At 38.6% G+C, this 26,664-nt stretch overlaps 1 protein-coding gene and 1 long non-coding RNA gene across 2 annotated transcripts in view; one reads left to right on the forward strand and one right to left on the reverse strand.

Annotated features, from left to right (window-relative positions):
- Nucleotides 1–19,366, reverse strand: part of PRDM2 (PR/SET domain 2) — an 81,833-nt gene extending 62,467 nt beyond the window's left edge. Inside the window, exons 1-2 of the mRNA XM_019541540.1 lie at nt 19,273–19,366; nt 4,466–4,539 (exon numbers count right to left, since the gene is read on the reverse strand). Of these exons, the coding sequence (XP_019397085.1) occupies nt 4,466–4,474 (9 nt within the window). The 5' untranslated portion in view covers nt 4,475–4,539; nt 19,273–19,366. The remainder of the gene's footprint in view (nt 1–4,465; nt 4,540–19,272) is intronic.
- An 886-nt stretch (nt 19,367–20,252) lies between these two features.
- Nucleotides 20,253–25,934, forward strand: LOC109314388. Its single transcript, XR_002102276.1, has 3 exons — nt 20,253–20,400; nt 21,230–21,533; nt 24,580–25,934. It is a non-coding gene; the product is annotated as an uncharacterized LOC109314388 (long non-coding RNA).
- The last annotated feature ends 730 nt before the right edge of the window (nt 25,935–26,664 follow it).

Genomic DNA, 26,664 nt, shown 5'->3' on the forward strand with positions numbered 1-26,664 from the left:
CACATTGGCCCTCTTCCAGTCCTCCGGCACCTCACCAGAGCACCACGAGTGCTCATAGAGCCGCGCCAGGGGTCCCGCAATGACCTCGGCCAGTTCCTGTAGAACCCTAGGGTGAAGATCATCCGGACCAGCGGATACTACTTAGCCTTCAACAAATGTACAATAAGCAACATCCGAGTGGACTGAAAACAGTGATCAGAGTCCTAGCACCTTCCTGGTTTTTAGCCTTTGGAAACTAATGGGGATGAACTTCCCATCACTGCATTCCGCTTGGACCTCAGCAGAGGCACTCTACACTTAAAGGTCATACTGGCCTTTGACTGGTGGGCTTCTACGATCATATAGGGAAAAAATGCAAGATGACAGTATTGATTATGAGATTTTTGAGGTCTGAATATTCACAATCTGGTCACAACTAGGCAGACAAGAAATTATGACTAACGCATGTTTTCCCCCATTAAATTGCTTGCGTCTCAGCTTTCATTCTGAAAGAATATCAGTAAGCCACAGTCAATCAGCCAAAAATCAACACTGTTTAATTTTGTGTGCTTAGGCTCATCAGAAGTGAATCCCAGAATACTAGTGCTACTTTCCACCCTACAAGACTTGCAAACAGCTCTAATAATAGATAGTTACTAAAACTTTATTTATATAAAATATAAAATCAGCGCTTAAAAATGGTATCTATTTACACAAGTTTAAAAGCTGATCACATACAGCTTACTGAATGCAGCCATAAGAATTCTATACTCATTGCACAAATTGAGCTCACAAGTCCATGTACAAGAACATTACTGGCAATGGTCTCACTCATGGCACAAGCTTTACACCTCACAAAAACTAACAAAACATTATTTGATACAATATACAATGTACCAAAATCTGTTTTGTTAAATTATTGCAACTCAAACTTTCTTGCAACTTGAATGCAGTTACATAAGCCTACTCCAGAGCAACAGTTGCCGGCTGGGGACTGTGGCCTATCAAATGCAGAAATTCTAGGGTTTTGGTCACAGACATCTAAATAGCTTTTGCTAAAAAGATTTTGGGGTTATTCAATTTGTTACGCATGTAACAATCAATGTTTACAGACCACTGGGATAAAACCTGCCTGAAAGAGTCGAGAGAAGCCCAAAATGAGACTGTAGCACTAAAATTCTTCGAATTTTTTTATTTTCTCCAAGTACCAAAGCAACTTATTCAACTCCATCATTACTCTTCAGACTTGTCACTGTGAAGTTACATAAAAGCAGGGTTGCTAGCACTCACATTTGCAGTGCACTGAATGGCTAAAAACAAATGTTGGTTTTTGGTTTAAATAAAGCATTAGCATTTGGAGGGGTAAAAATTTACCCTAAGAGCAAATGGAAGAAAAAGGTTAGATCAACTTCATGCAACCTTTCTGAAGCAGTGTCACTTTCATTACCGTAGTAAAATAAAACCACATGCAATGTAAACACAATAATAGCACATATCAGGGCAGAAGCATTTTTGTACATTAAATTTGAAGGGACTAAGCTTATCTTAAAGATATATGAAGGACAGAATGCATGGAAGGAAAGGCCAATGAAAGGGATAAAGTGAATTAGAAGATGGCAAAAGGGACAATTAAGTCATGAAGCTGAGACGGAGAACAAGGCAAAGGGAGTCCATTCAAAACAGTAAAATGTTCTCTGAATGGCTAAAGGTCCTTGGTTTGGCTGCTCCTGCAACAACTACTACTGGCTGCGATGTTAATATACAATTTGGCAGAGTTTTGGAAGAAATTATTTATAACAACAAGTGACTGTGCACCAACAAGCTTAACTTAAATTGAAGAGCCATGCTCTAAATTTTGGGGAAAAGTGGGGTTAAGAATGTTATTTGCCTACTTAAGCAACTGTTATCACCACTACCCTTTCTAAATGGCTCTCCATCCAATTTCCCCAGGTGATACACAGCTTCTCTCCATAATCCCAATGCATTTGGAGATGTAGGAGATGTTATGCATCAAAGATCTAAGTTTATTTTAAAGCTATTTACTTAACTATTTCATTAAACATTTTGCATATCAGAGAAATCGAGAACATGTGCTGATAATCCCAAAGCAATTTTCATGACTATTGTTCTTCAAGGAACAACAGAAGTATTACCCTACTTAAATAAGTATCCCAGTGTTCAAGAATTTTCCTAGCCTTATTTTCTTCAATATAGGTAAAAACCATGCAAAAAAGTATGTCTGAAATCATTTTCCAGGACTGCTTCAAGAATGTTATGGAGCGATCCCGGAAAATAATAAAAATATTTTTTGCATAATCTGTGACAGATAAAGCCTCACTGGCTTGAGGGGTCATTTATATAACAATAAAAGTAGAGACAGACAGAATGATGTAATACAAAGACACCTGGAAGATATTCGGCATCAGTCAAAGACAGTTCTTATATAGACCTGGCATTACAGCTTGTCAACAGTGAATAGGTGACAAAGGCACTGCAAAAAAACAAAAACACCAAAGTTGGTGCTAAAGAGACACTTAGTTTGAATGGAAACTAAATCCTAAACTGCCAGGTAAGCTCTGTGCATTTTGGAGACCAAGCAAAAAGGAAGAGATGTCCGTTTTCAACTATAAGAAAATTCCTTACGGCAGAGACTTCTTATTACTGGTCTGTAAAATGCCGTATACATGGCACTGCATTTATAACAACAACAACAATCCAACAGAAGAATGAGTAGATTTTCCTAGAAAACTCAAATCGTGCTGAACTTTGGAAATAAAATGATTGTGGAAGAAAAAAGTGGGGGTGGAGGGCAATGGGAAGGAAGAACTATCCACAGTAAGTTGTGGAATTGCCATCCCTGGACATCTTTAAGAGCAAGTTAGACCTACCCTTGGACTAGGATGGTTTAATCAGGGGGTTGGACTAGATTACCTCCTGAGGTCCTTTCCAACCTCCTGCTATTCTATGATCCAGTGAATTATCAAAGACTGAATTTGGAGCTTTCACATTCTCAGCACTATTTCTAGTGCACTTCAGTAACTGCTGCAACAAAATTACCATTCAAACAGAGTATTTCCACTGTTCCCTGTTATGTCACAGAGCATGTGCAAAACAAATTTTACTAACAAAAAAAAGTTTGGATGCACTTAATGCAACTGTGATGCAGTTATTTCCAGCCACTCCAAGCATGACTGCAAAGGCCACTTAGATACATTAGCATTAGTGTTACAATGAATACAAAAAAAAAAGAGACCACATTTCCTTATATGCTGCTTAGTTTGATTGGTAGAAGATTTTATAGCAATGTTTATTATAAATATGTATTAGAATACTTCTCTGCTTCTGCAAAACATAACAGAAGAGGAACAAGAGAGGAGAAATCCCACCAACCAATTCCACATTACAATTAGTTATAATCATCTCTCTGGAGTAGTGCTGGTCCGGTGTACTTTACTGTAGTAGCGCTTCTGTTCTATGTTGACGGAGATAAAGTAATTACATTATTCCTGAATGGCATGTTTGGTGCATGAGAGCAATAAAAGCCCTCATTAGAAACAGGGAATATTAAGGAAAAATAAAACCACACGGCTAACTGCTTTACATTATTCTGCATTCAAGGTTGTTTCTGGCCACAGAAACAACAAGAAACATCTGCTTTTAGCAATTATTTTCAGTGAACTCAAAAAACTGATGAGAATCCTTCACTATCATATCCTACACTTCCATTCCCTTCTGGAGAGGAACTTAAATCCACCCAAAATGAGGAACATTTATAAAAGTGAGAGAGGTGTTCATGTACCCCATAAATATTCATATGTTAAAAAAAAAAAAGTATGCGTGCATCTATAAAGTGAGCATATATAAAGCAACCCTAGCCGATTACAAGCAAGTCCAGAAAAAATAAAATCATTTGGCACTGATCAGAAGAACTTGCTCCAGGACACACCAAAGCTGTGTATCAGGATATTTTTATATCTACGCAGTAGATTGCTAGTTTATTTTTTTTTTAAATGCACTTTACTTTTCATTATCTGTCCTTCAAATTTGTTCTGAAGAAAGAATTTTTAGGAATTGGAATAATGTGAAGGTTTCTTGTTGAATCAGTCTCAAATCACCACAGTAGATGAATGTGGGTTTTCAGAAAGATGAAGTCTGCAATTTTCAAAATGTTCTTATAAGTAGATGAACTACAAGTACAGACTGAAATGGGTTTCCTGGAGAGGTGTTCTTTTAAGTGGTGCCAGACACAATGTCTTACATCTGAGTAGGGTATATTCAAAAAGAAAAACCAAGTTAAATCAAAGTAAGGTAAAGTTCACAAACACTGTGGGTAGAAAAGAACTATGAAATTTAATGATAGCAAAGATTGTAAAGAACAGAGTAACATTCTGGTTTTCAGGTGGATAACTGGTACTTTTGTTGTAAATTATTAACTATTCTAACATCTAAGTAAAGCACTTTGATAAAGTCTTACATTTAAACTCACCTGATTCATTTTGAATTCCTGTTGTGTTCTGAAAAGATACACACAACAAAGAAACTTCTTTGATTACATGAGCCCTAAAAAGAAAAACAGACAATTGTCATACGTACCTACCTACAGATTTACAGTGATTTGAAACTACACATAGATTGGTGGAGTTCTTTTTAAAAAGAAGGGATTTTCAAATGGCAGTGTATTACTTTATACCCATGGGGGCGGGGGCAGCAACCTTTTTTGGCAGGTGCGCCACAGACTAAGCCCTTAACCCACCCAGAGTGCCACTCAAATCCTTTCCCGTGCCTATGTGCTGTTCTGCTTTTTGCTCCCTGCCCAATGTGCTGCGCTGCCTTTTGCTCCCTGCCCTGTACTCCCAGCCTGATCTGTTGCTCTTCTTTCTGTCCCCTGTCCTGTCATACACACAAGCTGCCCAGGCCACTTGTAGCACATGTGCCATGGGTTGGCCACCCCTGCTTTAGACCATATTTGCTTCAGGCTACAGCACTGCCAATGCAATTGAACAAAATTTCGTCTTCAAAACAAGGAAGAGATCCCCATCGTGATTTTTTTTCTATTGCACCATCTTAAACTGCGACAAGAATATTCTAATAACCGGCATCAATTGAATAACTAAAAACAAATCAATCGTGGTAACATTTAGCAATGCAAAGCACTGCTAAAGACTTGGACTGACACAGAGATTTAATTCAGCCCAGAGTCATGATGCTTGCCCCCAGTATTTCAGAGCAGTCTGAAAGGACTTAGCTGCACAGTTCTCAATAATGGCAAGAATTATGCAATTAAGTCTTTACTCACCAACTCTAAAACAAGGAGGTTTTACTTAAATTTTAGTATAGTATGCATTAAAGTACTCAAAACCAGTTTACTGCATGTTAGCATTTTTAATAAACAAATTTCTGTGATTTGAAAGGGCCTGCTTCTGTAAATACTCCAGATAGATAGATAGAGCTTGAAACCTCTATGCATGTAACTATAGCCATCAGGAAAACACTACACCTGAGAGTTAGCAATTTGTTATGCTTTTTATGTACAAGGAATTATTGTTGGAAGTTGCAACACAACTGTTACACTGATATTAGGCAGTAAATTCAATGTACTATACAGTATCACCTCTCTCAGAGATTCAGTGTCTAACAAAAAATTCTCCTGGATAAGGAAACCTCTTGTAGCGTTCTGTTCTACTTTGAAAAACTTATTTTCACCTGCACAGCACTTAACAGACCTGTGTTTAGAGAAATAAGCTGATAAACATACATTTAGGACCCAATCTTGCAACTGGCTCCTTGTATGGAATGATCTACCCACGTAGAACCACTTACAGATGAGGACCTCAACTGGAATCACTTAGGCACATGGGAAGAGGGAATACCTTTTTAGAACATAATTATGATGTTCTGAAATATGTCTGATGGATGTGCTGAAGACAGTCAGTCCAAAATAGTACTGTACATTTCAGTCCCAATATATCCACCATCCTACCTAGAGCCTCAAATGTGACTTTCCAAATTAGCAGCAGCAATGAAATCCAAAAAAGCATATAATGCTCAAAACTTTCTACTTCTATTTTCAATAAGTTGTGAAATGGGAAATATTTTGATGGCTCCTCCCACATATTTTCCATCCTCAGCATGGATACCTTCACTCCTCTTTCTCTTTCTCTCTCTCTCTCTAAGTAATGCACTTTTTACATTAGATAAAAGATCCCTAAAATACAATGCATGGACTCCTGTTGGTCTGCTGAGCATATGCTAGCACTCTGCTGAAAGCAAGCTGATCATATGGGGTAATTAAATAAAAAGCAGAAGTAGACAGTATGACAAACTTCTCTCCAGAGATGTGGCTGGCATCATGAAAAAGTTGAGCAATTTTTAGCAATGCTGCAATTTAAGCATGTATTCATTGCTGAAATGGATTACATATCAATATCTATGCCATTTTAGAGCTGAAATATTATGGACACTAATACAGGCATTCAGAAATGTTGTAGCTTGAAAGAGAAATGTATTTTTAGTACAATAAATGTCTTGTTTATGCTCTGTTGAGCTTCATATCCAAAAGCAATTACTGATGGGAAAAATGCAATTGAGTTGTATTATGTTTAGAAGACAACTTGGCATTTTTTTTATATTTCTGAGACATCTGGACACAGCAATCAATACTTGAGGAATTTCACTGAAAAACAGTAATGAAAGCACAGGGAACATCTTTTGCAATGTTTTACCTAGGACTACAGACAAATTATTGCAAAAGATGAGGATGAAAAACATTTCCTGAAAAAAGCGAATGTACAATATCGCCACTACTCTGCCACTAAACATTTGCTATTTGACACAGACTAACAAGAAGCACAAATGTATACACTGAGGGGTAAGAGTACAGGAAAACTACCAGGTTAAAACATGGAATAAGGCATTTATTAAAAAGAAAAAAACCCAAGCATCCTTATCTATGTAATTAAGGCAGTTATAGATAGACTCCTGAAATGGAGAGAACTGTAAACACTCAATTCACTACACCTAAATTACACCATTTAATTTTTCATTTTGTTCTGTTCGAACAATGAAGACAGCTTGATTGTTCTACTTCTCACATTCTTCTTCATTACTGAGATATAGATTTTAACCAACATAAAACAGATTTTAAATCTGACAACTTCTTCCCCCTCCCAAAGAAATCAAGTATTTAAAGGCTGTATAAAACTTTTCTTTTTTTTAGTTTAACAAAATATTAAAAGTCTTGGGTAATCTCCCTGAAAGAATCTCCAACACAAGAAAGAGAAGGGAACTTCATTTAACTCTTCTATATACATACACACACACAAGATTTTTAGATATCTTTATCTAAAAATATATATATAGCTGGGGAGAGTTTTCTAATGTGAACAGTGCTAAAGGTTAATTAAAAAAATTACTACACATTTGCCTTAGTCCAAAGTAAAGAGCTTGCTGCTTGTAAGACAAAATTAGAGAAATTAAATTAAGCTTAAAGTACAAAGTTAGCCATAACCTGTTTTCATCCAGATGTCAATTTAAAATTCATGTTTCATTTGAAAATGTTGTGCAGGCTTTTGTTACAAGTCATGCTTAAGTTCCGTAACTGAAATGGATTTAAGATTCTTTTTTTCAATTTATTTTCCCACTTCAGTTCCTTGCAAAGAGCAAGTTTGACAGTTCAGTTGTTAATTGCATGAGAAAATCATCATCATACAGATAGTTAGCTGGCTTCTTTATACCCCAAAAATGTAGTGTCAAAAGAATTTTTTTTTTGACATTAGCAATTTCTAGAAGGCGGCCAAATAGATCAGAGAGAGAAACAGAGGGAGTACGCTGAATAAAATAAAAGACTAAGACCCCGAGTCTGGAAACACTTGGGCACCACAACAATACTGTCCGTGTCTGAGGTGCGAATGAGTTCACCAATGTAAAGTTACTCACACAAGTAACTGTTTGCAAGCAGAGTCAAGACCTAATGATATAATAAGAATTTTAAAATATGCCTAAGCATTTATCTTATTAGATGGACAATGTATATCAAGGAAATTATGTTGCCTTTGTTTAGGATCAAGAGAATCCAGTCATCCCATGCTGAGAGAAATTAGGGTAAATCTACTAAAAAGAATTACAGCTGCATTATTACTATGGGAAGCTCACATAAGCAGCTGAAACAAATTAGACAGCAGTAAAAATATTTTATCTCAGTGCTTGCACTCATTGTGTTCAGCAGCAGCATGTACTTGCATCTAAACAGATAAGCCAGACAAGAATGTAATATCTAAATATTGTTCCTTTCCAGCACTATAGCAAGAGTCCCAAAACTGTATCGATTACTGTACTCTAAATTATGGCAATATCCTATCTTCAATAAATTATTGATGCTGATAATCCTGTTTCTAGGAGCCAGAGTACACAATCCTTCACATGTAATAACATGTTCAAGTTGGAATTGGGAAGGAAGGCCAGTTACCTTCACAATAAACAGCTATAATCAAGCAATAACATTCACCATCCAGACAGTTTACTGGACAATTAGTTGATAGCTATCTACTTAATTTTCCAGACGGTGGTTAAAATTACTTGTAAAGGAACCAAAAAACCACCGTTTCATTTCTACTGAATCCAACATCCAAGAGTTCTGAGAATGGTTTTCAAGTTTTAAAACACTGTAATAACCATTTTATGTTGCCAATCAACTGGCAGGATAACAGCAGACACCAAAATTAAATAACAAAAATGGCAAGTATATTATAACAGAGCTAAGTGAGGTTCATAAAGGGCAAGACATGAGACTGGTTTCAAGATTAAGCGGTTTTTGTTAATATTTCTAATATTAATGCTTAAGCAGTGTCCTTAAAATATTTTAAGTAGTTTCCTTTACACGACAAGCCTACAGCACTGGCTTAGGATATTTCAATCTTTCCACTAAAAACAACTGATCAAACACTGCTGGAAAACAGATGTAAAGCAAGTATTAAAAAAGTGAAATACTTAAGGAAACTGTAACTTGACTCCAACATAATAATCGTCTCAAACCAGGAATAACACTCTATAGCCTGTTCTTTGTTTTACATGTAATTCCTTAAAGGTAACTGTCCATGGACTATAACTAGCCTTGAGCAATCTGTGAAATAATGAATAGACAAAAAGCCATTGCCTCCACATAAAAATTAACAAGGAGAAACACATTATGGCTTAAGAATCAAATACACATACCTTCTTCCAAATAGAAAACACAACACAAGCAAGATTGAGGCTGCTGAACAGTACATAGAGATTAACAGTAAATGTAGAAGAATGTGATGCATATTAGGTTGCCTTTGATGACTAGGGAGATACTAAGCATTATTCCCTACTAGTCTCATGGAAAAGGAAAAGGATTAACATTTCTTCTGTCTTGGTTATACTGTAGATTATTAAAAATCCTGTGAAAGAAATATCACTGGACACATTTAGGAAGGTTAGATTTGTTTTCTCCAGCCACCCTCTTTGGCTTCCTAATTTTCAAATTATCTAGCATGACAATTATAACACTTTCCCTCTGACTAGAGAGGATTCTCCCCTCTGCTTTTACCAGCAACACCGATACAATTATGGCCAAATCAATTTGAAATGTTCCCTTAATTAGATGTGCAATGAACAAGACTCCCCTTATAATTGCTAAGTAAAAAACAAAATGCAAAGGAGAACTCAGGATTGAGTTAAATATAGATTTACAAGCTGAATGCCCCTGAACTCCCCATCGTGGAATTCAGCACAAAAAAAAATCCAGCCTCAATTCTGAATGAAGCTTCTCTTTATAGTTCATTCATCAGGCAGTCTCAGAAGTATCATTTAAAGTCTGCATCCTTCATTCATATAAAATAAGGAAAAATAAAAACAAAGAAATGCATGAAGATTTCATACGGGGTGACCTTGGTACTGGTTCTTTTTGGACTTTATATCAACATTTGGTTTTCTAAAAGTTCCTTTATAGTAAGCAAAATATAGGTGGAAAATGTAAACACCAATCTCGAACAGTCACTTTCTCTATAAAGCCCTGGGATCGTCAGTGCAAAGGAAGCTGAATTTTGATCTCCATTACGCAGGTATCAATCCAATGAATTTGTTATTCTAGACTTATGGTGGTACATTTGGGAATAGAATGAGACGCAACATTTAAAAGGTGGAAACAAGAAAAACTAGCATCAAATGTCCAGTTTTGCACCTTCCCTCCCCTACTACAGAAAGCGGGGGAAACAAAAATAGGGGCTGGGGTACATGGCTTATGAAGAGAGGCTGAGGGAACTGGGCTTAAGTCTGCCGAAGAAAAGACGGAGGGGAGGATTGAATAGCAGCCTAAAGAGGGGTCCAAAGAGGATGGAGCTGGACTGTTCTCAGTGGCGGCAGATGACAGAACAAAGATCAATGGGCTCAAGCTGCAGCAAGGGAGATTTCGGTTGGATACAAGGAAAAACTCTCACTAGGAGGGTAGTAAAACTCTGGAATAGGTTACCCAGAGAGGTTGTGGACTCTCCATCCTTGGAGGTTTTTAAGACCCAGGAAGACAAAACCTTGGCTGGGATGATATAGTTAGACATGGTCCTGCTTTGAGCAGGGGACTGACCTACTGAGGTCCTTTCCAACCCCAATTTTCTATGAATCTATGATCCAATCATTTGTTCTTACCTCTTAGCTGACTCACTTGTTTACATGCGCTTTAAGAGCATACACCAACTGCACACGCTTCCTCAGCCTGATGAGGGGTATTTAAACCCAAAAGCTTGCTAAGAACTTTTCCAACTATTTGAGTTGGTCTAATAAAAGATGTCAGATTTACCCGAAGAACCTTGTCTGCTTATGTCCTTAGACCAACACAGCTACAACCTATACCCCTTTATAAAAAGGGTACTTATGCGTAGCAGTTTTTCCCAATGCAGTGATTCTTAATGAAGGTGCTGCAACACCCTGGGGAGCCGTAATGTGCCTTCAAGGGTGTCATGAGGTGCCACCACTCTTACGTGTGCAAACAACTACACCTAATTCACAACATAAACCCAAAGATTTCAAAAAAGAATCTACAGTATCAAAAACACTCTGACCTGTTGTGGTCTTCTGCCTTCTTTGCAGCAGAAGAACTGTTCTATTATTTTTCTATAGTCAAGATATGAGTGAAAGCCATATGCTGAGGGGCTCCTTGAATCTAAAAATGATGGAAACCTCTGTTCTAATCCTTATGTACTCTATGAAGTATACTTTTCAAGTTTATTTTTAAATATATAATATTGGCCGCATTTGACAGTTTTATTGTAAACACAAATGACAAAGACTAAATGTAAATTTCCAGTAGTCCAACTATCTGGAAGTGTCCAGTATTCTCAGATATGGTTTCAAACTGCACATTGGGTATAACCTTTTCCTCTCCCCACTTCTACAGTACTCTAACAGGAAAGGTGGTAGAAGGGGCAGTTAGTTGAGCCAGCATCCTCCTCCCTACTTTTCCCATTACGTGAAAAAAGTAGAGTAGAAAGAGAGAAATGACATCGTTTTTTCATCAACAAAAACTGCTCATTTCCTGCTAAGAGAAGGCACCTTCAAGCTCCCATATGTAGTTCATACATCAGAGGGAAAGTCTGCCATCACAGAGTTTGAGCACACATGACCTTCTTCCTGTAAGAGAGCACATAACCTTTAAAAATGCAAATACTGAATATTACTGCAGGCCTTTGTAGTAAATTGTTTAAGGGCAAACGCTCAACACCAAATAAATGTCTCCACCTAAACCTCACACATTTTGCTTTGTTTTGTTTCGTTTTGTATTTTATGTTAACACTATGGAAATGGTCAAGTAGCAAGAAGAAAAAAATATGTTCATCTCATTGACTCCTCAAAAGAAGATATTTTCTTAAAAAGACACCAGATATTTCGAGGAAGATGACAAATACTGAAGTAATATTTGGATAAATTAAATGGAAAGGCAGTTTCACTGCATCCTCCACCAAAACACTGTTTTATCATTTTGTTCAGACCTAATCACTCGCAGAATCAGATTCTTAACCTTCATACAGAAATAATGTACTTAGAGACATTCTCTCTCTGGGGAAGAATTTACTGTTGCCAAAATCATCATCTATCAACACTGGGGTAGCACTAGGCAATTTTTGACCACCATGACAATAAAACTTTGAAAAAAGATTATGTAAGATGAAAATACCAGACAGGAGTCAGGGTTCCTAGAATAGGCATAAGTTCATTTAATGTTCGGTTTTTATGCATGTATCTACCAAATGTATACTTTTAAAATCTGCATCAATTACATGCAATTATTTTGCCCAGTTATACAGCTCACAGCTCTGTCCCCATTTTGGTTTTATCCAACCACTACACAAAGGCTTTGTTCTGTTATTATGTTCACCATCACCCTCTCCCCAACCCTGACCAGATGTCTTTTTTTACATCTAAATGTTGATCGTCTCATACTGTCTTTGTCCATTTCCAGAAGTGCCTGCATGTTCTGTTTTAGGTCTTTTTACAAACCACACCCAAAGTCAGCAGATGATAGTGGGACACCAGCAACAATGGAAGGAAGCCTTGGCTATTTTTATCTCCTAGTAAGAAGCAGACCCCTTTAAGAGCAACTCCCAAGAGACTAGAGGAAGGGAACGCCTGCCCCATAAATTACTGAAGGGGAGTTTAAGAGGGATTACTCAACCGTTTCTACCAGGAGAGGGTGTCCAGATGCCTACAAGAGTCTTTACATCATTCTCAAGGGAAAAAAAACAAATAATCACAGGAGCTTCCAAACCTGATGCACAAACTGAAAAAAGTCTAGAGCAAGGGTTGGCAATGTTTTCTGGCAGCAGGCCAAAATGACCAAGCTCGGTGGGCAGATAAGCCTTATTTCAGGAAGAACTTCTCCTCTGCCAGAGTCTAATTGCTGTGCAGCACAGGTAGAGCTCTCTCTCCACAAAAGCCTCCAGCACCTTGATGGAGTACAGTGCAGGAAGAGCCTCCCACTACCGAATGTGGCTGAAACCATGGCTCTGCGGGCCGCACCCAGCTCACAGGCCAGAAGTTCATGACTCCTGGCCTAGAGACATTTTAAAAAGCTTAAATAAGTCTATAAATTGTATCCTCATGAGATGTGAAGTAGTCCTATATAAATTAATTGGATAGGTTCACCATGCTCAGTTGAGAGTAAAACTTTGATTCTTTCCAAAAAAAAATCCAGCAAAAATTAGGTATTGCAAAACACCTGCCACTAGATTAAACTTATTTTAAAAAAATAAATAAACAAATGAGAGCATGACATCCTCTGAATCAGCTACCAAAATGCCTGACAAATAAACTGATCTAAGAAAGAGGTGAATTCTTTGCATCTCATGACCTTGATTTCAGTTTCAGAAAACTCAAAGGTTTAGTCTTCATCAACAAGTTATATATGACATTCTCAGTAGAAGAAACACTGTGGTAGTTCTTAAATAAAGTGCTAACTTAATTTACAGACAAAAATACTTTGACCTTGTTCTGAATTCTACTTGCAAAGATTATGGATTAAAAATATTTCTTTTTAAAAAGCATACCACAGCTAAAATTACCAAAGAAAAGCAAGCCATCCAGTGTAACAGACAGCATGTGTAGGCCACCTTTTATTTCTAATTTCTATAGTATTTTACTAAAAACTGTTATTTTAAACAAAATAGGGCATGCTTTGAAGCAATATTAATCATCTTTGTAAATCTGCAATATATGTAATCTCAGAACCATAAAACACTTTCAAATGGGTTGCTACCCCCAAACCACTGAAATGAAAAACAATAACAAAAATAATCCCATTTTACAGACTGTAATCTAGATTTATGCCCCATTACAAGCCCATGCACAAACAAGCCAGTGATAGAATCTGGTATTCCTACTGGGCTAAAGGTTTACCATTTTGCTTTCATTTGCTTATGATCAGCTGCTTCTTTTTTTAAATTCTAACACATGAAATAATTTTCACTATGATAAAAGATGGCTATATTTCCAGTGTTATTCTTGTAATTAAACACGAAGATATTTAAAGTACATAATAAGTATGAGCAATTTAGATTAAATGACGCTTGCAGAAATCTTTTACTTGACGTTAAATTCTGAAAGAGTTTCTTTTTACAGTTTTTTTTTAAAATAGAAACAATTAAAATAGTTCCAGGCAGCTTAATTACAAAGAAAGTCTGTTATGCAAGAGGGCTAAGATAAAAGCAAAGTGAAGATAGGATGCAAAAGTAAGTCAGAGCATGACAGTGTGGGAAAAATATGTAAATACTATTCCATCATTAATGACTGTTATAAAAAAAAAAAAGCTTTTGATTATCACCAGCATGCTCAATAACGAAGTGAACTGCTTGTACTTGCATCATTTTAACATATAGCCATTCTAATCACTCTCCAACATAACCCCCACTCCTCTGCTTCCAGCCACAATTTTTCAAGAACTACTAATTTCTTCCCATTGTAAGAATAACTACTAGAATAGTCAGGGAGAAGGGGATAAAGTACAGTTACATAAACAAGACTCTGGGATGGTAAATAGCCTCATTACACACTTCAGACTGCATTAAAACTATAACTTGGTCATAACCCAAACAAGGTAAATATAGGTTAAAGCTGCCCATCCATCCTTCCTTAGCACCTCCAAGGCATAACACAAATAACTTTACATTTCATACCTTGCAATACTAGATTACAATAGACAGAAATAAAACTGGACAGACATCATCACTTATCTGGGTACATTCAGATATATTAATATTTTGTGCTTATCTTGTGTCTTTCATTAGAGAACCCCAAATTGTTTTATAATGAGCCATTAAACCTTACAACATCATTGTGAGCTACAAGCATTATGACCTTCTAAACAGGGAAACTCAGGCACAGGAATGTTAGTCATTTGCTCACGATTGCATGAAAAAGTTAGTAGTAAGATAGAAAGAGAAGTCTGGGGTCCTAGCAACCAAATAACATGTCTTCAATATTACAACAACAAACAACCCAAGGGAAAAATAAATAGTAGACAGACTGCTTTGCTTTTTGTTTCAGTCATTCACCTCAACAGGAACATGGTTTAGTTTCTGAGGGAAGTGTAATTTTTAAGTTAGCTATCGTTGTTGCAGGGAGTATCTAAATTTAACTAAAAGCTAAGAGGAAGCATTTTTCCTGATCTTAAGTTGATCTTTCTTTATGTATGGTCAATGTCATAATGCCATACTTTATGTATGGTCTCTTTCCTTTAAAAACCTCATTTCTCCTCTTTTTTTTTGGTTGGGCTTTTTATATGTTAACAGAGAGAACAGTTTTAAACTAAAAACATGACTTCAAAACCACAAAATGCTAAAGCTATATTTTTTAAATATTTGAGTTCAAGTTTAGGTCTGCTCTTTAACCAGCTAGCAAATACACCATGAAATATGCAGCAGTCCTTTAAGAGTCTCTTGATATGGATCAAGACTAGGTAAACTTCAAAGCATTCTTAAAAAAATTGATGCAGGCTGAAATGGAAGCACCCAGTTAAGAACATTAATGCTGAAACTGTGGTTCTCTTTCCAAGACATTATTACATATAGAGTTGCCAGATAATATTGTTGATATAAAAACATCACAATAATGTGGACTCAGTTTTTTGAATGGCCATGAAAAAGGCAGAACTTTCGTATACATAAAAGTAGCTCAAATATGCTGATGAGCAGGATTTAAAAGTTGACTGGGCATTACAATAAACCTTGTGGGAAAATGAACAAAAAAAGGCATAACAGACAAGTAAGTCAAAATTCCACATCTGACAGCAATAAATATGACTGCCCTAACTAAAAAGAGCAGAAGGAAGATTCATCTAAAGAAAAGATTAAGCTGATATACAAGGTCTCCCAACTTGTATATTTTCCAGCTGAATTTATAAACCCCCAATAAAAGCATCTTATCACACCTGTCAGATTCAATAGGCACTCTGGACATTTTTACCTGCAGTAGGCATCATCTAAGCAACAAAAAATGCTTAATATTTTACATTCATGTCATATCCCTTCTCAGGCCAAAGGATCCTACGTGCTTCAACAGCTACTTGGATACACCACTAAAACACAATGATCTCTGCAGTGAAGACCTGAACTTAAGATATTCATCAAACATTTCAAATCTTAATAGCTACAGCACTTACTAAGAGAAACTTAGATTCACCTTCCTTTACTGCTATATTTTTCCCTTACACTTTTAGGCACAGACTTATGCAGAAAGACAAAACACAGGGAACTGTGCAGAAAAGATCTACTCAGGCAATGCACAGAATCTACACAAGCAGAGTCAAGACACTTGTTACCTGCTTTTTTATAGTGAAAACACCACAAGTTTTTAAAACAAAGACTGATCCTTCTATTTGAACAGTTCCTATTCCTGGAAAGGAGAGAACAGAGTATGTGCAGTCCAACCCCTGAAAACCTGCAACCTTCAACTAAACACAGGTAAACATATGCAGCACACTTTCCCTCCTCTGCCATGCTGGGAAAAGCCTGTTCTCAGTATCTGCCCAACTTTGGCACCCATATATGCATAATCTTTGTCCTGGAAACCTAAAGCCTGGTCTGCCTACTAATACATCCATCAGGAAATTGTGTGACGGAGTTTCACATTTGGAAGCTGCCTACAATACTACTGAGCGTGAAATTTTGGCCATATGTCTACTACATTTGCCAGGACAGAGCTTGTTGCCCTATTCCTTTCATTCTCGGAGATCCCAGAGGACAGGCTTCAGGCAGATGAGCCAGTGCTGTCATGCAAGGGCACCATAGGGTTCCTCTGGTCACATGTACAGTTCAGTGCATGCAAATCTGATAGGCATTTTGTTTCCTAAATTACTCACTGTTGCTATCAGGGGTGCAACTCCATTTGCAGTAACAACATCGAAGTGTGAATGTTGACCTGTTGCCACTGTTTTAACTACTGTATCATTTTAGCCTAATTGACAAAGTCTAGATAATAAAGGGGTTAAAATACTGGAGGCTAGTCTACATTGGTGTTGGCATTATTGGAGTTATATCAGAAGTCTTGACAGGTTAGAATACTTAAATCTAAAAAACAGTGTGCATAATCCTAGCAGGATGTCAGGAGGCTCAGACATGCTATAGTGATTTCATTATGTCAACACCCTGTTCCACGTGTCCATCCTTTTTAATTGAGCTAGTGAGATAGAGTATAACTGGTTGAGAACAGGATATTTATAAAGGAATTTATAAAGGAAGAATAGGAGAATATTGGTCATGTGGAAGACATGAACTGAAACAGTATGAGAGATGTAATCAAACTCACTAATTGGTGTGCATGCCCTTAATTATTTAAATACCAAATATGGAGGTTATGCCAGCTCTTTCGCAGGATGTTCAAGAAGTGGCTGTGACTAAGGCAGCTTTTTTCAGTCTACACTAGATGCAAAGAGCTTGACATGTTCTTTGTCCTCTCAAAATGGTAGTGTTAGAGTGATGTTGAAGTCGTGATGACCCAGGATTGTGTGAAAGGCAAGGATTTTTTTGCACAATATCTTTTATTGGACTAACTGCTTTCACATGCAAGGCACTCTCTCTCAGGTGCAAGTCGCAACAAGTCATTGAAAAAAAATGCTGAGTTCAAAAGCCTAACTGTGCCCCAAGCATGCAGTTAGTCCAATAAGAAGAAATATTACCCCAAAAATTCCTTGCCTCATTTCAAAATGAAACTCTTGCAGTAGTTTCTACAGCTGAAGACCATTTGAAAACTTTAGTGTAGAAAGCCCCATGTCCTCATTAGATAGTTTTTTGCACAAAGGACCACTGCACCAATACTGTATATCCCGCAATTGCTTTTAAAGTAAGTTAGAAGCTGTGTTTAAAATTGCTGATTTTGATCTACACAGCCCTAAGCATGTTGTTTCCCTAAGAAACCATTTCTCTCACCAATAAACCACAGTATGTACATGCCAGAGCTCTGTGGCTTCAAAAAGAGCATAAGCAATGAGGTAAAGAGCCTGATTCTGAAAGTGCTGGAGTGATTTTTTTTCCCCAGACCGAATGAAAAGCTCAACTGGGGGCTTTTAGATGAGCTTCAAAGATCAGCTGTGACCCATTTCAATGGACAGTGAGCTCAGTGTCATAAGATGCTTGGATGCAAAAGGTCTTTCGCTGACAAGTCTAAACCAGAGCGGGAGACTCACTGCATCTGTGCAATTTATGCTGGGTCTGGTGCATCTTCAATATCTCCACACACACACATGCAGGCCTCTGAGAAACTACTTCCAAGAGGAAGCTCGGGAGACATCTCAGTGGACACAGTGCCCTTTTCCCAACCGATTCCCCCTCTCCTGTTTCTGCACTGGAGGGTGGGGTGGGGTGGGGTGCGGCGAGCCCTACCTCACCATCTCTTTTAAACCCACTAGCAAGAAGCAGGAGCTGGCTGACAGTGGGACATGTGCAGGGGGTGCAGTGCGCATGCCTGTGTGGGGAGGGTGAAGGTGGTGTCTCTGCAGGAGGTGGCGTGTGCGTCTCTGTTGGGGGGGGGGACAAGGGAGGTGTCTGTGTGGGCATGTGCAAGTGTCTGTGTGTAGGTGTCTATGGAAGGGGTAGGGGGATGTCTGCAGGTATCTCTGTGTGGGTGGCTGTAGGGAAGGTGTCCATGTCTTTGTGTAGGTGTGTCTGTGTGGGTGTGCCAGTGTCTGTGTGGGAGACAGGAGTGTGTGCGTGCCTGTCTTTGTTGTGGGTGCAGGTGTGTGTGTGTGCGTGCCTGTCTGTCTGTCTGTCTGTATTGTCAGTGTCTGTGTGTGTGTGTGTGGGGGGATATACATGGGCATGTGCAGGTGTCTTTGTAATGGTGTCAGTGTGGGGAAGCGTGTGTCTTTGTGTAAGCGTGTGTAGGTGTCTCTGCAGGAGGCAGGCGTGTGTGTATCTGTCTGTTGTCAGTGTCTCTGCAGGAGGCAGCGTGTGCAGGTGTCCCTGTGGGGAAGAGGGGTGTGTGTGTGTCTTTGGAGGAGGAAGGGGGGTGCACGCCTGTCTTTGCCGTGGGCGTGCAGGTGTCTGTGTGCAGGGAGGGGTGGGGGGGACCCAGGTGTCACCGCCGGAGGCCAGGCCGCGCGTGTCCGCCTTTGCTGTGGGTGCCCCTGCGGGGGGCCGGGCTGCGCTGTGCGTCTCGGCTGTGGGCGTGTGCAGGTGTCTGTCAGTCCGTGTCCACGCGCGTGTCTCTGCCTGTGCGTGCGTGCGTCCGTCCGTCCCCGCCCCGGCACAGCCCGTCCCCGCAGCGCCGCCCGGGCCCAGACCTGGCTCCTACCTGCACCGCCTGCCCCCGCGGCCCGACCCGGCTCTAAGTGGCCCAACGCTACCCCCGGCTCCGGCACCATCCGGCCGCCATTTTGTCTCCGGCCCCGGAACTGACGTTGCGGGCGGGAGGGGGTGACGTCACCCCCGCGCTTCCCCTCAGGTACAGCACGCTGTTTTGGTCCAATGCGACCCGTCCTCACCGCCACGTCCCCCGGGGCTGGCCCCGTCCGCACACCCCGGACGTGTCCTGGCTGCGTGCGGCGGTGAGCAGGCCCCTCAGGAGACACCGGGCAGCCTCCGCCCTGGGGCGAGATCATGGCTCGGGATTAAAATGTTTTGGGGTTTTTTTCAACTTCCATTCCAAGTTTCTCTGTTGTAAACGAGCCCCTCCTGGGAAACCTGGTGGGCTGTCGCATTTCTCTTGGAAAGGTCTTTCATAAGGGGGGAAGGATCCTTAAACTACACAGAAGATTGGGGATGTTTAGAAACAAATTAGCAAACTCATTTATATTTATTTCCCCTCAGCTTTGCATGCTGCATAATTATCTGTGATCTGTCCTGGGGGAAAAAAACCAAAAAAATCACTTGTTGGGGTTTCCCCTAAACAATTATTTATTTATTTAGCCAAATATTAGCAAAAAGAAACGACCTGAACAATCTCTTCTTTTGTGTGTGTGTGCCAAATATTAACTTCTTTAAAACAGCCCCTTTGATTTTGAACGGTTGCCGTGGCAAAGATCACCTTCCAGATGTCAAGATATTGGGAGTCAGAAGCCGAGGCGAGGCGGCTCCCACGTCATGTGATGTTTTTACCGGTGAAACGGTCCAATTCGCGGCTGACCCAAAGGACCACCACGAAACAGCCACGAATCTCATTTATTCCACGCTGCTGTTCCCGTTTCTCAAGAGGATGCATCGCAGAAACAGGCAGTGGAGTTATTGATAGGCGAGAGGGAGGCTCCAAAACACCCAGTTTGGGAAGGAGTGTACCAGAGACTACTTTTCCTCTCCCAGTCACTAATTATCTCTGAAGGAAGGGAAGAAGCAGAAACAATCCCATCCATCATCATAGCAGCGAGGAAATCTTGCTGGGGGGAGAAAAGAGGCAGAAATCGTATACTGCCTTCTACAGAAGATGGTAGGGTTTCATGTTTCTCTAAGGCAGACAAGGTTCAGTAGGTGAATCTGATACCTTTTTAGAGCAACTTAAATAGTTGGGAGGAAAATATTTTTGGCAAGCTTTCGGGTTTAAAAACCCTTTGTCTATTTCCCTCTGTTTCTCTAACACCTACTAGCCAGAGGCAGGCATGAAAGAAAGAGTCCTGAGGAGGGTTGGATACAGAAATAGCGCTTTGATGGAAATCCCAGTGCATTTACTAGAAACTAAAGGGCAGAATTGCGAGACAGTACTCACCAAGGCAGCTCCGCCGGTCCTCCCTGGTAGGCTCCCAAAACCTTACGTTTTGTAGGTGCTTCCAGCAGCTGGGTATCTGGTAAATTCAAAGACTATAAAGAATCGATAGGCAGATGGACAGATATAAAACATATGTTTAATATCAACAGATTCCTGACTCTATCCTGTGTCAGCTACTGTAATGATGCATGACCAAAATTTAGTCAAGTGTTTCTCAACCAGGCTGGTGCAACACTCTGGCATGCCTTCAGGTCCTGCTATGGGTGTTGCATTAGCACTGTTAGGTATTTTTATACCTATGCATGATTTGTATGATAACCCCAGGGATTTCAAATAGGAATCCATGATGTCAAAAAACATACTTGTGGGCTTCCAAGTTACTTGCAACAGAATTGCTCTGTTATTTTTCTGTAGTCAGGAAGCAAGTGAAAGCTAGGTGCTGGTATTTTCTGAGGGTTGTCTTAAGTCTGAAAAGGTTGAGAACCACTGAGCTAGTCTCTCTGGAGTTCAAATCCCAGAAGATCTAATCGGACTTCCTTTCCTTCCAAAACAGATCAGCCGTATTTCCATGTGGGTTGTACACTGAACCCTCAAAAATTCTTAAAAACCCTGGCATACATTACAGACACTAAAGTACCTTTCTGCTGGGGTTTCAAAACTACTAAAAGGGATAGCTCTTCTGTTATGAGAGAGATCTGTTGGACCTCACTGTGTCTAAGTCTGTCTTCTTGTCATAAAACTAGAAGGTTGTGCCAGTGTGCTTGCCAATGCCAACATTTTTCTTTCATTGCTGTATGTATGCCAGATCCCTGCCTATCTTTTAACCAGAAGTGGATGAATTTCAGTGAAGTTATAAAGTCAGTCTGTTAAACCCTTCAGTAAAAAAAACTCTCTTTGTAAATGTAAGCTATTGTTATAGTTGTTTCTTTCCAATTGTCTAAAAAGGTTGAGAAGCTGTTTTCTTCATCGGAGATGATCAAGACTACATTAAAAAAAGGTTCCACCAGCATAATGAAAACCCATCCAGCCACATTGGTGGCCAGTCTTCATTATGAACATGCCTAATCTGTTTTATCCTACTATAATAATAATTAATTTAAACCTGAAGCAAACCAATATAAATACAGTATTAGGGATTTTCACTGGTATAACTAGTTCCATTTAGTTCTACCAATTCAACTCTTCTGACACAAACCATGTATCAGATATGATAAGGAGCTAGAGACTTGGTATGTTACCAAGGAATGAAAATAAAGAGGAAAGGGAGGGAACAGGTTCGATCAGTTAAAGCACAAATTCCCAAACACAAGTTAACTTAGCTGTAAGGTTGGTTAAACTAAAAATTAAGCAAAGTATGTTCTTTTTTCTTATTATAGTATCCATATGGCTTTTCATTTATGTTTTTTAAGTCTACTACAGCAGAATCCCCTACTTATTTTCACTTCTCATTCTATCTCAGATTTTCTGTTCTACTTGTTAATTTAGATTATAAACACATTGGGATAAGGAGCTGGTTCTTTTATTCAGCTATAAAGTAGCATGCATAATTTATAATAGTAAATACAAAATAATTATAGACCTCATCTTTCACAAAGTTTTAAACCCCTTTTTCCTCTTCCTTTTCTATTTCTAATACCCAAGGATCCACATTCAATCACTTGCTTGCTTTGGGAAGAAGAAAATGTTTTGAACAAATTCCACAATTTTAGGGCACAAGCCTGCCTGTAGAGATCTGATTTAACAAAAAAAAAAAAGTATGCAGCTGATTGGTGCATATTTGACCAAAGGTCATCCTGGGGAGTAGAGTTAACCTGAAAGGTAAAGTTTGGGAGATTGGTAGTAAGAGCAGGTGAGCTAGAGTTTGGGGAAAGTAACTTTTTTAAAAGGGCAAGATAAATATAAACATTTTCTTAATTCTTTTCTAGATTTAGTATGTGGAGTAGAAAAACAGTGGAATTTTATAGTTTATGTTACTTTCTTGCTTAGGACTTTTGTACTTATCAGGGACTTTTAATCTGTTATCTTTTGCAACTGAAAATTGATATTTTACTTGTGTTTGACTCGCGTTGTGCAATTCTCTGTGGATTTGCAATGCCACTAAACATTATGTGATATTTAAAACCTAAATTGTTCCTATCTGTTTAGGCCTATTCTTACTTTTCCATAGTTTGGAAAATTGTACAAGATTTTGTTTAGATACAAGTATGTGCATGAACATTGCTTATTTCCCAGTCACTTTAACATCTTTCTCCTGTGCTACTTTTCCTTTAATTTTATGTTGTTACTTAGGACAGTATTGTTAAGTTAAACAGGATGAGGTTTCTTCAGAGCCTCATTTGAAGCAGTATCAGCAACTTTAAGAAAAAAAAATGATTTTTCCCTTCTATTTTTCTCAACAGAAGTCAGTCACACATTTTCAAGAATTTTCCTAGAACAGCAGGAGAGAAAGGGAGGGGGGCAGAGAGGGAGAGAGACAGAAAGAGAGAGCTGTGTTTTAACTGAAATTGAAGCTTTTTAAAATATTAATTTTTACAAGAAACAGTATTTTTTAAACTGGTTTAAGAGACAAGAATAGATAATTGGTAAGTGGTTTGCTCCAAAATTTGTAGATTGTTAACTGATAATAGATAGTTGACTAGCAAATGGGTATAAATAACTAGAGCAAGACAAAAGTATGGAAGTGGGACTTAAAGCTATCATTCTCAATTTGGTTCAGTTTTACTTACCTTGCTACCATCTTATCTACCTCCAGAATACTGTCTTCTAGGTTGTTGGGGGGTTTTTAAATTTGATTAGTTCATGTATGTAAAATACTTTGAAGCTGTAAAGTACCGGGTATCCTTACTGTCTCACGTAAGACTGCAATTATCCTTGATAGGATTTACCTGTTCATTTTAAACCAAGAGAAAAAGGAAAATGATGTTTCAGTATAAACTCTTAATTTGAAGTTGTCAGTCCATCAACTATTTAGATAATTAACATTGTTAACATATTAACAATGGGATGAATGGAATAGTCTTCCTCTTTCAATTAAGCATTACCAAGAGGTTTGCAGTATTGTGTGGTCTGCTTGACAATGGATGCACCATTGTTGTGGCATTATGCTATCTGTCTCCAGTCATTCTGTTCTCTCTTACAAGTGGGAGCATAGTCTTTTCTAAGCCTGATGTTTTCAATTGTTAATTTGAAAAGTTCCCCAGAGATTTTTCATAGAGAAAGAGAAGGCATAGGAGATACCACTTTTAAACTAAAATCTTCTTTTTAAAGCGACTGAGATCACCATTACCTGTTGGAAAAGGCTTCTGTGATGCAGGAAAAAGTATTGTATTGAAGGTTTCTTATCAAAATAAGAGAACAAGGGGGAGGGGAGTAGTAAAACAGCAGAAAGGTTAAAAAAACAGGAGCGGAAGCAGAGTCAGAGAAAGAGAAGGAAACCGAAACTAGTGGTGTGATGCTACTCCCTCTTAAAGATCATGCAGACATTTCTTAAAAAAAAAAAAAAAAGGAATCACACAAAATCATTTCAACTTTGTCAGAAGTACTTCACTGTAACAACCTGCTTTTTGTCAGTGTAGATTATAAACTGTATCAACAGAGTGGACAGGAGAGCATGTTTTCAAAGTAGTTAATGATGCAGTTTGTAGCTTTATAGTAACTAAACTTAAATTCACATTTCAAAAAGCCAAAGATTCCAGTGTATTCATTTCCAGGGTTTTGTGGCTTGATTCAGATTATGCACAACCCCAGGATCAGTAGATCCAGGATTTATCTTCTGTTTTGGGCTCAGTGGTATTTACATTGACAATTTCAAGGTACAATATAATAGACTTTGAATGTCTTAGAGAAGGTGGTCTTAACATAAGTGATGGGAAACAACTGAAAAAGGTGTTCATTTCCTTTCAGACTGAATGGTCATCTGTGGACAAGGGTTTTAGTACAGTTCCAGAGGGGCAACTCTTACTACTAGACTCTTCATGTTACAGACTGGATCATGTGGGACATCACTGATGCTGCATTATTTCATCATTTGTGGCTTGGTCTGAGTTTTCAGGCAGGCTACTCTTTGACTTTAGGACTGAATTATGCCCCAGTTTCCGACGTATCTACCTTCCCTGGCTTTGGTGCTTGGAGAGGAATAAATTCTTGCAAACAATTAGCTAATGCTGCCACTGAAGATGCTAATGTAGTGGCTGAAGTCAGGGCTTTGATTCCCCTCAGTCCATTTGCTCACATTTGAGCCTTCAGAGAGCAGGGGTGGTGCTCCTGATTCAGGTCCAAGATCAAGGTGGACCCATCCAAGTGGGATCTTTAACTGTTCTCACCGAAGTAACATAAGGGAACTGTTTAACTTCCTCTTAATTTTATACCAAAAAAGAACATTCCTTTTCCTTTCCCTTTCCCGCTCCCTTCTCCCCAAAAAAGAAGAGCCCTTCTGACATGCTGTCATTGAATACGTTTCCCTGTTTAGGTTTCTCCCACGGGATGGAAATGGGGGGTTAACCAAACTGATATTCGTATAGGAAATGATGTGAGAAGCTGTAAGACAAATCATAGTTGGTATGAAAAACGTGATGTAACCAGAACACAGTTTTTTCAGGGGCCAGTTCAAAATTGCGGAATAAACTCTTACAAGAAATAAGAACCATTAAAAACCTCCTCACCTTCTGCTCTGAATCCAAGGTGCATCTCTTTGACTTTGCCTCCTTTAATGTAAATTTATAACACTCTGTCTGTGTACACATGAATGCACATATATAAATCCAAAACAAACCAGTCCACTGAATACACTTACATCCCTGGAGAGAGGGTGAGAGAACAAATACATCTAGATGTTAGTCATATTGCTGCACAGGAAGGCTCTCAGATATTATGGTGATGAGGCTGGTGAGAATATATTTAGAATAGAATGGCGTAAATCAAGTAACAAGTGCTGAAAAAAAGGTTTTTCAGTTTTACGTATCATGGAAATCCAGTATCCGCATTCAGTGTTGAATAAGAAAAATAGAAGCATTTTCTTCAAAACTACTACATTTGTATATCTATATTTGTTGCATGTAATATTTCATCAACATGTTTCTACACACATGCTTTGCTTCAAGACTGGTTTTGATTACTTTGGTTGCTGTCTGCAATTTGCAACTTAGATCATGTGATAATCTTATTCAGCCCTGTTTTAATGCCTGAAGCTTTTAAACAGCAAGAAATGAATGGTGACTGGTTGGAAAAGTGATAAAGAGTGGGTAACATTAATTTTGTTTTAAGATTTAGCAAAATTTGTGATCCCTTTATATATCTCCCTTTCCATATATCTCCAGCTCTGAGTATCTCCAGCTTCTGGATCTCCTCCCCCCCCAAATCAATTCCTATTGGTCATCTCACTACTCACAGAAGAAATAATGCACCCTCACTAACTACAGTGACCTGAACTCATCACTTCTGTTTTTAAAAATATGTGTACTTTTAAACACTATTATTTCTTCAGCACTTGCCTACTCTGGTGATGAACTTTTTGGGAATAATTGGGAATAGACCAACAAACCATTGTGTATTTGTATTTACTTGTATTTCTGCAATCAGAGGCACTTTGTTATTCTCCATGAGAAAAGGATAACAGTAGCATCCTCACTGTCCCAAAAGATTTCAGCGTAAATGTACTTTTTCCTTGTTTTATTTTACTGCTTCTGTATACAGCTCACTGGATCCAAAACCATTCTGTTCTCCTCACTGTTCACATCCTTCAAACACAAACAAACATCTCTTGTGTCCTCCAATTAGTCTTTTAACCTACCTATCTACATTTAGGCTTATGTACGTTTTGACAAATTTGCATAGCAACAATTACCTAGCGGGTGTAACTTTTCAAAAAGCATTCCTAAGGTACACAGAAAACTAATCTAATCTTTCTTTAATAAGTTAACTATCCCTTGATATTTCTTTGATTTTTTTTTTTTTAACATCATATATATGTGTATGTATGTACCTATGTGT

Source organism: Crocodylus porosus, unplaced genomic scaffold (assembly GCF_001723895.1).
Source record: "Crocodylus porosus isolate Cpor-Errol unplaced genomic scaffold, CroPor_comp1, whole genome shotgun sequence".
In the NCBI taxonomy this organism is placed as follows: domain Eukaryota; kingdom Metazoa; phylum Chordata; order Crocodylia; family Crocodylidae; genus Crocodylus; species Crocodylus porosus.